Source organism: Sitodiplosis mosellana, unplaced genomic scaffold (assembly GCF_009176505.1).
Source record: "Sitodiplosis mosellana isolate CC-2019 unplaced genomic scaffold, AAFC_SMos_1.0 Smas_scaffold_1, whole genome shotgun sequence".
Lineage (NCBI taxonomy): Eukaryota > Metazoa > Arthropoda > Insecta > Diptera > Cecidomyiidae > Sitodiplosis > Sitodiplosis mosellana.
The window spans coordinates 7,920,695-7,934,857 of NW_022595244.1; the positions used below are offsets into that span (position 1 = coordinate 7,920,695).

General features: G+C 36.2%; 2 protein-coding genes across 4 annotated transcripts; one reads left to right on the forward strand and one right to left on the reverse strand.

The window, feature by feature from the left end:
- Positions 1–131: 131 nt before the first annotated feature.
- LOC129573571 (uncharacterized) lies at positions 132–4,661 on the forward strand. The gene is made up of 3 exons (XM_055454247.1): positions 132–450; positions 4,282–4,365; positions 4,449–4,661. Exons 1-3 carry the CDS (start codon positions 405–407, stop codon positions 4,613–4,615), a joined length of 297 nt encoding a protein of 98 aa, XP_055310222.1. The 5' UTR covers positions 132–404; the 3' UTR covers positions 4,616–4,661.
- Positions 4,662–4,667: 6 nt separating this feature from the next.
- Positions 4,668–12,710, reverse strand: LOC129573525 (ammonium transporter Rh type B-B). Of its 3 annotated transcripts, XM_055454126.1 has the most exons (8): positions 12,117–12,670; positions 11,919–12,053; positions 8,274–8,442; positions 8,024–8,189; positions 7,284–7,548; positions 6,658–6,848; positions 5,075–5,287; positions 4,668–4,982 (listed from the first exon to the last, which is right to left on the reverse strand). In XM_055454126.1, the coding sequence occupies exons 2-8, from the start codon at positions 12,004–12,006 to the stop codon at positions 4,788–4,790; spliced, it is 1,287 nt and encodes a 428-aa protein (XP_055310101.1). In that variant the 5' UTR covers positions 12,007–12,053; positions 12,117–12,670; the 3' UTR covers positions 4,668–4,787. The 3 variants fall into 3 exon arrangements, with proteins under 3 accessions (XP_055310101.1, XP_055310091.1, XP_055310111.1); XM_055454116.1 differs by having other exon boundaries at positions 11,919–12,710; XM_055454136.1 differs by lacking the exons at positions 11,919–12,053; positions 12,117–12,670 and adding an exon at positions 8,559–8,589.
- Positions 12,711–14,163: the final 1,453 nt, after the last annotated feature.

Here is a 14,163-nt window from a genome sequence, read left to right on the forward strand (position 1 = left end):
AAAATAACAGAATTATCTTATCATAGAATGGTTGGTCAACAGCATAGCCAGCGAAACATTACAAACAAAAAACGTTCAACGTTAATCTATGGAGTGCGTTATCTCTGCTTCAAATGTAAAGATAGCAATTTCATTCGATTCGACTCATTCCATTCGGTTTGTCGCAGTATTCAAAGCTTGTTTCACGGTGACAAAAATACATATTTTCTCTCTGGGTATTTTGGTGACAGTTCAGGGATTAAAATAAAATATTTTTGCATAAATTATTCGGTGTTGTAAAAACCAAATAAATCACATCTGCATTTACGGGCATTTTTTTATGGTAACAGACGAACGAAACGATAAAAAAAAGCAACTCGGAAAGGAATTGAATAAAAATCAGGTCAATCAAAACTGAATCAAAAATGTATTCGATTAAACGTGGATTTATTTATTTGACGGTGCTCATTGGTACGTAAAAAACACACGCTGCAATTGATAAGTTATTTCTGTGTGACATTTATCGAAATTATTCACCCCGAATCGGATTCGAATTCATGGTGCCGCTGCTGGGTATATGCATCAAATATATTCAATTTGTTTTTCTACGCCTAGCGCATTGGATTTGTGCTCAACAATGTTTATTGGGATGGTACACATTTCGATAACGAGTCATTAAAAATTTAATTGACACATTCGAGGTGGTGAAATTGATTTGTTTTGTAATATGTAATTCATTTTGGCTTGCCCGCAAAAACCACTTGTCACCAGTAACCAGCGAAAAACAGAGTAAATAATTATGTATTTTAATGAACAGATTTTCGAATATTTGTGCAATAATAATCTTTCGAATCAAAACTAATTATAAATAATGAGACAAAATTTTGAGGAATTTTTGTTTTGTTCTGAAATTAACTCTCACTGGATATGATTAATGAATTTCGGAAGGGTAAAATGACATGACACGCAAATGGATACGCTTCCGAACACATTGAATTATTTCACACAAAAATTTCTCTACGTTTTTTCTTCTGTTGGGAGGTGAAAAAATACGTAGCACAACAGCAGTAGCATGCTGGTTGACAGAAATGCTCACAGAACTATCAACGAGATGCAGCGCACAAGCAAAAAAACACCAATAAATTCCACTTAAAAAATTGCAACGAGACGCGATGACTACGAATTCCATTTGTTATATATGCTTGTGCAATCGCACTTACTCGAATGAGTCACACACACACACACAAACACACGAGATAAAAAAAAAATGCATGAATCAACGAGATGGAAAGAGAAAAAACAACAAATGTTTGCCAGCTTTCCGTATTATTTGTACAAAATGAAGAATCCAAACAGTGACGAAATAATCACATTCCATTAAAACTTTTCGCTTGTCATCTAATTTGATGCTTGAGCACTATTTCCAGAAGCGTATGAAATGCGGATGGAAAAACGATAATGAAAAATATGCGCACACGATTAAAGTTTTTTTTTTGGCAACGGCATTATTCTCTGGCTGTTGTTTGCTATTCGTATTCGATCGACTGTTTCTCTACCGGCGATATCATAAGTGCTCAGTCAGTGTTTCTCTGTTTCTCAGATGCTTTTTTGAATCACACCAAACCCACCAATCGATTCACACAGAATAAGCGACAGCGACGATGACGACGACGACGACGACGAAGGCAACGATAAAGCAGTGAGCATGACGAAGAAATGCCAACGGAAACCCGGAAATAGTGTACAAATGTTTTATTTGTTGATTAGTTTGTCGCTTTGCAATGCTTGAAAAATCGTCGTCGACGTCGTTCTGACTAAATAACTGTCGTCGTGTCAAACATTGTTCCACTTTGTTCAAAAACTCTCTCTCTCTCTCACATACACAAACACTGACTGACATAACAATCATTTAAGCGATGATTCGACGTTTGGTGTGCCGAAATTTCGAGGGAATACTGAAAAAACCAACTATCGTTGTGCCACTTGTCACCACGCTTGGAAATTACAACGAAAACACCACTTCAAAATATCGAATCAACGCAAAAAGTTGAAATCAAAACTTTTTAATGCAATTTTTTGTATGTCGTCGCCGAAAACATTCATAGATGCGTTCTTCCCATGCTAGATTGAATCCCAGTGGAATTGAAATATGGCTTCAGCAATTCACTGAATTCATCATTTTTTAGTCATTTGAATACGAGGCAATCGGCTGAAGTTAATTAGCGGCTGGAATTTTGCAACAAATCCGGATTAGGATGATCAAACCATCAACGTTTTTGTTAATTTTCAAATCGATATAATCATAAATTGTATTCCAATCAAAAACATGCAAAAATTAACCAGCAGTATAATAATAATCAATACAGCAATAAATCGCATTTAACCAATCCATAAATTCGGTAACAAACCAATGCAATAAATGCACATTCCCTTCGATTCGATTTGAAAACCAATTTCTTGCGTCATTGATGAAATGCATGCATTTTCTCTCTCTCTCTCTCTATATATATATATATATATATCTCCATCGTTTTCACATTCAAAAATTACAAAGTTTGCAATGGGTTGTTCCTTCTTTGTCGTGATTTTTTTTTCTTGCAGTTGCCATTTCTCTGTTTGTAGAAATAGAGAGAACGTAGAAAAATAGGAGGCAAAACAGAAATATGCTTGAAAAGTTCTTTTCTGCAGCAAAAAAAAACAGTCATAAAGCATTTGCCGATCTTTTTAGCATTTCCCTCAGTTTTTTTTTTTGCTTTTATTTGTCTATCAATTTTTATTATTTACATTTTTTACGCTGTGTGTATGTTTTTTGTTCTCCATCGTTTCGTTTTCGATTTGTCGACTTCTAAATGTGTATGCAAAGGGACAGAGTACGCCGTGTGCCAGTTGCGCTGGTGCATTTTTCATGTGACAGAAGCACGATACACGAATTAAATACTTGAGAGCATTGGGAATAAATGAATGAAACGAAAATAAAAAAAATGGAAACATAGAAAAGAAAGATGAAATGTGCATTTTTATCATGAGCATAAAATAAGCAGGTTTATAATATACAAAGCAAAGCACATTAAATTCTCCATTCTTAGCTCATTTCTGCTTCGACGAACCGAGCACTGCCTTGGCTATATCGCATGAAAATCATACTCAACTTGCTTTCTTTTACGTACTTTGGCTTCGTTCCCATGAAAAATATTGCTCGCAAAAGCAGCAAGACGAAGAGCAAACGTAGAAGAAAAAAGAAACATACACACAAACACATACATATACCGATCTAAGTCAAAGGAAAATTGCTTGAAAAATAAATAATTAACATGATTTGGGAAAATCATAGAAAAAGAAAAACAAACGGTGCTGTTCAACTGGGATTGTATGCGAATCGATTGCAATGAATTCATAATTATAATTGACTAAGCTAAACGGCTTCGTTTGGGGAAATAAGCAAAACCGTACCAAGTTTCTCCATATTAATAAAGATAAATAATGATGGATTCGCGTGCACTCACTACGTACAAACGTACGACGCTAATCCCATCGAAGGATTTGGGAGAAAATAAACTGGGGAATTTGGTTCGATGAAAAATTATAGTTCTGACTATTTCAAATAGACTCGACTTCGAATTACGTAGCAATTTTCCCATCTTTGAAATAAAAAAAGCCGCACAAGAAAAGAATAGCAAATAGTTCATGGAAAAGTAAATGGCTGTTGTTTTATATCCGAAGTGAAAAGCTAAAACTTCTCAGACGAATGAACTTAAATAAACTTTTAATTTTCATAGACACAGCTGAATCGTAATCGTTTCCAATGCAATGACAATTTATCTCAGAAAATGAGGCAGAACGGTAAAGAAAAAGCGAGAGCGAGAAAAAAATTTAACCATCTAAGTCTGCTGCAAATGGATTATTTTTCGTTGTTTATCGTTGGAAAAATTAAAATTTATAAAAGAAATTGCGAGCGAAACACACACACACAACGATCGAGTTTCGCTGCAGCGCAGAAAAAACGAGCGAAGTCTGTAAAATGCAATTTTGCTAAGTGCTCACTGATGATAACAACAGCATGGCATAAACAATGTCTTTGTTCTCCAAACCTTGTACGGTGCAGTATTGGATTTAATTCCCTTTTTTTCCAAGAAAATATTGCAAGAAGTCTATCCGACATTGCATAAGTATAAATGATTAAAACGGAACCTTAAGGCAGAAAAAGACCCTTTGAAGTGCACAATAAGCAATTGCTTAGCATCTGTAGAAAAAGTGATGCTGAACGATTCTTTGAATTTAAATTTTCCATTTAACATATTTCAGTAATTCTGAGCATCACCGTGCCTGAGGTGGAAGGCAGACGTTTGGTATTGCGTGGTCGACGAACAATCACTCGACACTACTACAGTAAGTTAAATTCTTTAGTTTTTTTTGTTATTATATAAACAATTCGGAAAATTAAAAAAATTAATTAATTTGCTAATGTGCAGGTGGATCGACTCTTCCATGGTGGTTAAACATTGTTCTCATCGCTCTTGCACAGATTCTTGTGGGTGTTGTTCTCTTCTTTGTGCTGCGTAGATTAGTTTTGACCAAATCCGAGGAAACAATGAACACTTATCAACCAGCTCCCCTCGAGGACATCTCCAACAATTAGTTCTTAATTCTATTCTTTTGCCATCATTCTTTTCTTTAAATTCTAAGAGAATTATTTTTTTTTTTGGTTTTTATTGGTTTGCAAAAATAATTATTCTTAAATGTATTTCTTCAAAACAAAGCATCATGTAGGAGTAGGAACTTTTTTTAATAATTTTTTTCATCATTGTTTCTTAAATGTGCTTAAAATCTTCGGGAACATTATAATAAATGTCATCATCGTGGTGTTCTTCCTTCTTTAAGTTGCGCATCATCGGTAAATTCAATATCATTCCGGTGATGAGTCCACCAATCACAGCAACTATGATAGTTGATACAATGCCCAGTGCCTGATAGCCAGCCTGTTCGGCCACAGTGCGTCCAAAACCCTGCAAGGAGAATTATAAACATAATGATTTTTTTGCTACTAAATTCAAATGTGAAATTCCATTCGGATTAAATAATAAATAAATGGATTTACCCCAACAATTCTTGTTGTGTTGTGTTCAAGGGCATATGTTGAATTTTTATGGTTCAATGCTGGGAAAATATCCATGAGTGAATCTTTGTAGTTGTCAATTGAAGCGATCCAGGCATAAAAAATGGAAAATGCTGCTGATAAAACTGCGGGTAGTCCATGCAGGTTGTGTACACCGCACGTATCATGAATCCGGAGCTTCGACATCAACAACGGCTGCAAACGACCATGACGATAGAAGCCAAAGGGAAAAAAGGAGAAACCGCAAAAATTAGAAAATGAAATAAACCAATGTGGTTTTGTACACAAGTTCCAACGAAAGCCTCTCCAGATACAAAACAATTTTATGCCAAATATTTCAACAAACGTAGCTAAAAAAAAGGAGACGTAACAAAAATCGTTCGTGTTTTCGGTTGATTGATTTTTTGTACGTCAATGTCGATGTGAATTGTTAATTTGGAATGCGAAGTGATTTAGAAGTCGCGCTGAAAGCATGAGAACCGATTTGAGGCAAGTGGCAGCCGAAAGAATAAAGTTGAAGCGAAAGAAAAACATATTTATTATGGTGGGAAACGAGCAGTGCCTAAATAAATAATCATAATAAAATGTTGGAAAATTGGTTTTTGATCTCATTTTGCCACTGAACTTGTTATCATTCCGCCCTATTTTCGGTGTAAAGCTCAACATTTTTTTTGTTCCTTTCTCTCTCTCACTTCCAAGGGGCAAATCACTACTGAAAAGACTGAAAGCACTGAAAACAACTGAAAAATACTGAAAAATATTTTCAGTACTTTTCAGTGTTTTTCAGTATCAAAATAGATCGGGATTTTTGACAGTTGAAATTTGTTTTGACAGAGCTGCCACATTTTTCTCCTAGAAAATTAATGCCATTTTCAGTACTTCCATATACTAATACATTGGGCACTGAAAGTACTGAAAACCACCGAAAATTACTGAATTCAATTTTTCAGTAGTAATTATCCCCTCTCTTTCTCTTTCAGATGCTCACAACTGATGTGTTATATGAATGCGTTACGCTCCATAAAACAAATTAAATTTCGATTTTTCCCATCGCGACACATCTATTTTTACTGCAGCTGCCAACGAACAAACGCAAAGTTTTTCACGAAAAAAAAAGAAAGAGAGAAAAAGAAAATACACCGAAAAAAAAGAAGGTTTACATCGAACCGATCAATAATAATTGTATTTTATGCTTTGGAATTGTGTGTCCTTCAGGGTCGTGCTTTATTTAGATTTTCCAAAATTGCTTTCATATTGGAAAAGTGCTGATGCTCAAAATGTGTTCGAATTCAAATGCCCCCAGAGCACGAAAAACAGATATTAAATGCGATGGAAGTAAAATTAAATTGTTTTCGAAATGAGAAAGAAAAAGAGGGGGAAAAGAAAAACAGCCGAAGCAGTAGCAACAGCAGCATACACAACGAAATAGATAAAGCAAAACTATCTTTGAAACGGAATGTCGATTGTTGTGTGCACAGAGCACAAGCACACACACACACACACATACCCGTACAGCGAGAGTGGTTCTCAATAAATACGTGTATTGAAATTGTATTGTAACCTACCGTTAGATACCGATAGCCGAACACTGAAATAATGGCTGAAATGGTGCCAATTAGTAAGGCACCATGAGGTGAAATAAGCAAGTTGCAAACTGATCCAATGGCTACACCTCCGGCTAATGTTGAATTCTGTATATGAACCATATCCAATTTGTGCTGATGACTAACAATAGCAGACACAACAAATGTCGTTACTGGAATAAAATTGGATGGAAATGGTTAGAGTGAGTGGAATAGAAGCCAATTCGTATGAGAGTAAAAGGAAAAGGGGGACACAGAAAAAAAGTCATGTGCAAAATAGTGAATTCAAAATCAAGCTGATATTCATGTGAAATGCCTATGCATTCAGAAGCTGAATAGTTTAAGTGACCAAAGTATGATGTAGGCAATTGTGAGTGTATTGAAAATACCGAACGCTTTTGGCAAATGGATTTCTATTGAAAATAAATTCGTTTCATCCGTGTTTTCTCCATCAGTTATCCGAGCTCAAAGCAACTAAGCTCAAAGTGGATATTAATGCCAGATATGCGAATTTTTTTTCTCATTCGGTTGTCACCAGATTTGCACATGATTTTTTTTTTCGTCCTTTGTTTTCGACTGGGTGAATAGCAGTATTGGAATTATGTTACCCGTGGCGGCAGCTAAGGATAAATATGTATTGCAAATGGCCCGATGCTGTTGCGTGATATCGTCCAACAATGCTGAATTGAAGCTCGGCCAGAATATCCATAAAAATATTGTGCCGACCATTGCAAATACGTCGGATATGTAGGATGATCCCTCGTTTGTGCCGACCGTGTTTTCCTGGCGTGTCGGTCGCATTACCAAACTCACAGCCAAACCGAAATATGCACCAAAGGCATGCACTATTATCGAACCGCCAGCATCTGTAATCTATGTAATGGCAAAAATTATTTTTTGATGAACGAAACACAAAAAACAGGCAATATTCAAATGGGCTCTAATTGAATATGTCAACAAGCGACGGGGAACCGGCGCTCAGTGGAAATTTTCAGTGATATGCACTTTTCATATTATTCTGCTAAATTAAAGCCGATTTTCGTTGAACTTCATTGTGCTTATCGATTGTGATCCGCCTGTATGTTCCCGTGGCGAATTTCAATTGCATTCATTTGTCGCTATTCAATATCTGAAATTCACGATTGACCGGAACATCAGCACAGAACGAAGCGGTAAATCAAAACAAGTCGATTCGCATCAAATTCATGCGGAAACGCAGCACGTCACCATACATTCAATTTTAAACAAACATTTTGAATTGAAGTCTTTTTCGACATGAATTGACCAGATCGCTCCAGACTCCGAATTGAGTTCATAGAATTTTGTCGATAATAATCGCATTCATTACCTTTAGCAACTCCAGCTGAAAGTATTCGTTCGATGCATAAACAACAATTTCAATCAGAGCCATGAACAGCAACTGGATGGGCGTTGTGCGACCCAGCATTGCGCCCATACTGATTAAAACAACAGCCGCTGCGATATCTGCTTCAATCACACGAGTCAGGGAAATGCTAAACGTTGTGCCACAAGTAAAACAAATACATACCATGGGTGATGAATGAAGAAATTTATGATAACAATCTGGGTAATCTTACCGAATTAGGCCATTGTCGAGCTGAAATATACCTCTGGCCAAAAAAGCCCATTGAATAGTGAGTGCGGCAACCAGCAAATTGAAACTCGATGCACTGAATCCATACTTTTTGAGGAATGTCATTAGGTACGCAAAACCAATGAAAATCATCACGTGAATATCCTGAAAGTCTGTGCACAAATCAAATAACAAACATATCTTAGACGCACAGTTTTGATTAACGCAATCTCTTTGATGATGTGACACGTGGAATGACAGAGACATTCCCATGTTTTACTACGCTTACTTTGACTACAAATCATAATCGTTCGAAGTATTTGCTCGCTGAATTGTTCGATGGGAAACTGAAGGAGAGACAAAGGAGGAGAGAGAGAGAGACAAAAGAAGAGAGAGATAGAGTGACAGAGTGACAGAGGAACATAGTGAAAGTTTCTTAAGTTAAAGTCTTATTTTATGATAGAAATGCTTTTATGAACAATCGCAAATCCGTATCCACATCCATGGGTTCTATTGAGTATCTATGTACATATCCAGATCCAGAAAACATTGTAAGCGAACATAAAGAATGTTTAAATGGGATATAAAAAGTTCGTCAAAAGAACGAACGAACGAATGAATGCTCACTTTCAAACTTGATTTATGAACATCAGCATCATAACAAACAGATAAATATTTTTTGTTATTGCTGTTTTCGTTGTTATTGTTGACTTATCATCAACCAATTCAAAGTCGTAGAGATGAGAAATTGTTGTCTCTAGCAAAGCTCATAACAAATAGAATGTCGATTGTCAACTATCAATCGATGTGATCGGGTATTTTATTCCTTTTAGATACAGAAAACGTGAAAATATTGTTGTTATGAAAGTGCTAAAAGAAGAAACGTAGCATCGTAACGTGACAAAATTTCAGTGAATGATTTGAGAGAAGAACATTTTTGACGGAAACTAATGTGTCATAATTTTTATAGAATATTTCCTCTGCAACACAGAGCATTGCATTTCTTGATGCTCGTGCCACGCATATTTATCGTCCCGTTTAAATGTTACTTTTTGATGTTGGCCTCTTCAAACTGAAAAGTTTCACTCGCATTGATACTTGGTGCAGGTAATTCAATGTAGCACAAAGCGTCATCATCACTGCACTACTTTTTTCCACAACGCTGCATGCTGAACCATACGGATGCCGAAATACTGTACGAACAGTAACAACATAGAATTATTAAAAATGGGATCATGTGAGACATTTCACACATTTCTTCTAATTTAAACCGAGGGTGGTGGAAGTTTCTCGTATTTTGTTTGAAATGCATCTTATGCAAGATACATGAGTGAGAAGGAAGAAAAAAACTATGCCTATTGTTCGTTGTGTCAAGTTGTTGTTGTGTGTGTACGGGAAGTAAGCCATTCAGGTGGATGTGTGCATGGCACACGTTTAAATTTCATGAGCTCATAATGATGGAACTCACACTAATACACACACACACAGTTCGTTGTAACATCGGTTATGAACAAGAACATGCGAAACGACATTGAGTTCTCATATGCCAACTATATATACCACACCGCGCACCACCACCACCACCAACAACAACAACATGGTGCACGTTTTGCGCTTTGCGAAAATAACATTTATTATAAACACTTTGGATTTTATGATCGTGCTTGTTATTTTTGAGCGTTTTATTGAAAATGGGTTTTTTACGATGCGCAAATATGCTAACGCTCCTTTGCCCCGCTTCTTTTGCACCTTTTTCTTCCAGGTTTGCTGTTTTTTGTGTGTAAAAATCTTAATATTCGCTAATTTTATTGCATATTAAGTAGTGGATTACGAATTTGTACGAGAGAGAGGAAAAAACATGAATATTCGTGCCATAAATACCGACTTGCCTTTTATTTATTTAATACAATTAGGAAGTATATTAATGTTTGCATGAAGCGTGTGAATTATCGATGTTGACTACGAAAACCGAGTTTCGGTGCTCATATTAATAATTACTAAAAATAGCACATATCATATCAATTTTTTTTCTTCAATGTTGAAATTTATTTAATTAAGTAGTTTTTGAACGAAATTTTTGAGTGAATTTCTTTGGAAGTTCAAGAGATTTGCTAGCCAAAGTTATTTCGTCGAGAAAAAAAAACGAGTTGTTGAAAAGTCGCATAACCTTTTTGTCGAGCAAACATGCGAATTATTTGTGTTGATGGATAGGAAAAGCGAAATTCGCTGTTTACATGGTTTTTCAGTGATTACACTCTCTTTCTCTCCCTCATGTGCAGACGACACGTAGCAAATGCGGAGCATTGAACGATAGAATGAACGCGTGGATTTGAACGTCTCGTGGTTCGAGAGTGAGAACATATCAAGCCACTTTTTATATGAAGATGATGATGATAAAAACGCAGTGGCTGGAACATGAGCAAAATGCGCGTCACAAATAACATGGGAACGTGTGCAAAACCTGGTTTTTACCGTACAGGAAACGTATAACATTACAAACGAGCTACTACAAATAAACATAATAATAAATGTTAATGTTAAATTTATGAAACTTGTGCTTGTTTTACAATTCATGCGTGTGCATGTGTATGTGTGTGTGTGTGTGTGTGTCGATGACGGCATTCGTTGCTGCCAATCCAACGTCTCTGAAGTGGATGCAGAACATTCGGGAACTTCGGAATCAAGCATATTTATATCCATTCGTTTCACATTCACTTTTGTCATATTAGTTGTGAACGTGTGTGTTGTTCTCTCTGCCTGTAGCACGCGCTTTTCTTTCCCAAATATGCTTCGCATCCATTCATTCATTCATTCATTCATTCATTCAATAAACTAACAAATAAGCTTACAATGATAGAGCACAAGTTTTGCTAGGCATTCTCAGTTGTATTTCTCGTTTGCATTTTCTCTTCATCTAACGCTTTCTCTTTCTCTCTCTCTCTCTCTCTCTATCTCTCTCTTTCCCTCTATCTCTCTGTTCATCTCTTACATTATGCAGATTTTTATGCAGGATAATTAAATGACGATGTTATACACCAACGACATGTGCTTCAACTACTTTTAAATCGACAAACATACACGAAAGATAGCTGCACAAGACAGGATAATGTTTTAACGGTTCAACTCGTCTACTAGAATATTCCAATGCTTATTTATTAAAATGAGTATATTGCGCGCACTCTCTTTTCGCTAGTGTGGTATACACTCTCTTCCGTGTCGTTTGCAATCTCAGAATTGACGTTATTAACCTAACGATAATGGTTTTCTTTTTTAAAAGCATATATGATGATGGTTGATGGCATTGTTTATACACGTTTAACATCCTTAACGGGCTCACTTATCCTCTTCAGTTCGTCAGTTTAACATCAATCGAATGAAATGATACGATTCTTTTGTTTCAGCCAACATTCACTTGCAAGTCTCGCATCGAAAGATGATATTACGAAGAATCATCATGTAAGCATTATTGTTTCCGTGTATTTACTTTCAATATTATTATTGAATGAATTCATTTCATTTTTTTTGCGATAGCTTATGTTTGTTCGGAATTGAATGTGCATTAATAGAATCGGCACGTGGGCTACGGTACATTATGCTCTTCAATTGGTGAAATTAAACAATGGTAAAATGTCTGTAGACAAAGACTTACGTGGGTAGCTGACACGATGCTCCTTTTCAATGCTGGCCAACATTTCTTCGGATGTGGCAGTATCATTTTTCCCGCCACTTGGTAGCATTTCATAGTCATACCGGACGAAAATGCCATATAGAATCAGGATGGTTACTTGAACGATAAGAATTCCAATGAACCCACTTACTTCGGATCCAACTGTATTCATCTTCTTACGTTAAACACACAATATGCGATGAAAACAAATCAGCTTTTCGACAGAAAAGAACTTGTTTACACACAACCAATTATTTAAGATCACACTCTTTGTAAGAAACTTTGTAAGGCAAACCAATTGCTTTTGCAATACGTCAAAAATGTGACCTTATCTGTGCGGTGCTCTAGTTACAACTGAATCGTTTTTCAGATAACCTTTTTCATTGAAATGAGCTGGATCGTCTAATCGGACGAACCAAATGACGTAATTGGTATTATTTGACATTTTCTTATTTAAATTATACATTATTGACTTCTGCCCAAATGAACCATTTGCGGATATATCCAGTGCACAGCGGAGCTGTGCGGAGTTCGGCGGAGATACTGTGCATACGCTATAAGTGTGAGCGAAACAGCATTTTTTGCTGTGTTTACATTTCTATTGCTGTTCAATACACATCTAAGTAGCCATAAACGCACTGCTTCATACATACGTATGTATGGCATATCCCCCGAACTCCGTACAGCTCCACTGTATACTGAACTTCTCCGCAAATGATTCACATGTGTATCGATTGCACACGATCGAACGAATGACAGAAATAACGAGCGAAACGTATTAAGTGAAACGATAATGAATTATGCACACAAACGAGAAGACAAATTCAATATAATTCGAAGTTGAATTACAGACACTGCACGGCGATGAAACTACAATACGTATTTCCAATGTAAACATAAGACGATCTCTACTGACACGACGCTTGTGGTGATAGTTGAAGATTTCAATCACATAAGCGTATGCATGGCCGAAAATCAAGTAGCCTTTCGCGCAAACCGTATAAATCCAATGCTAGCGTGTCTGTGGTGTGTGTATATATTGACCGCTCAACGTGTGTTGTGTGCATGACCACTAGAGGCAGGTCGAAAAATATCGTCAGTATGGATTTCATAGCCGCGAGACACTTGAATGCAGGATAATGTAGCATGATACACATTGGTTGTGTATTGGTTGCGTGTTGCTACCATTTATGATTGTTCTGGTTGTGAATATTTTATCGCCTAATTTGATGAGTGTTGATTCTGGCCGAATGTGTATGTGTGTGTGTGTTTGCGTGCGTGCTTGTACATTGATTATTAGTAACATTGTAACATTAGTATCAAGAAGTAATGATTTAAGGGGCTATTCCATTTAACTGAATAAATTGCTGGCTCAAGATCTCAATTTTCTCAACGCTTTTTCAAATGCATTCAATGAAAAATGTCAAAAAAATCTTAATTACTTTGAAGACTTGTTGAGAAATGCCAAGTTTCAATTCAGTGAAACTATTCATGTGTATTTGACATGCGATACGAAAAATAAACTCCCGAATCATCATCACCACGAATTGCAGCACGAATCAACAATTTAAAAATGCATGCTAATTTCAAAGGTGCTAATTCGCATGACTGAATAACATCTGCTAAACTTAGTAGAAAATCAAATATCTGGGCGTTTAAATGCTATAAATATGCCATGCATGATCGTTATTATTTTTGTATCGAGACAGCTAATGGAATTGGTAAACATTGTAATTTTTATAGATACTATATATGGGTTTGCTATGCTTAAAAACTTTTACACGATGATGATAATCATCGAGTCTTGAGACGTATCAAAATTAGATCAGAAAACTTGTTGTTGAAGACGTATCGTTGACGTATACTTTATCCGTTTAATCTGGTGAATTTCGAACATCAGCTGATAGTTCATGAAAGCGCATACACACCATGAGCATAGCAAAAGTTTTTGGCAAACGAAAAGTATAATGAATTATGACAGAGCTAATCCAGATTCGAGTAACTTAGTACAGGAAAGGTCGATGGTGTGTAGTGTTTTTGCTGTTTACTTCGTTTTGCACAAAATATGTTCGAACTAATCAAACTTGTACTCGACATTGGGCGTGTGTGTGTGTGTGTGGATGTGTTTGTTGGCCAAACAAATCATCAAGTATTGCGCTTCGTTAAGGAGTGTAATGGCTCTGTTTATATCATTTCGGTAAATCGCTTTTTGTTGTCTCCCTTTGAG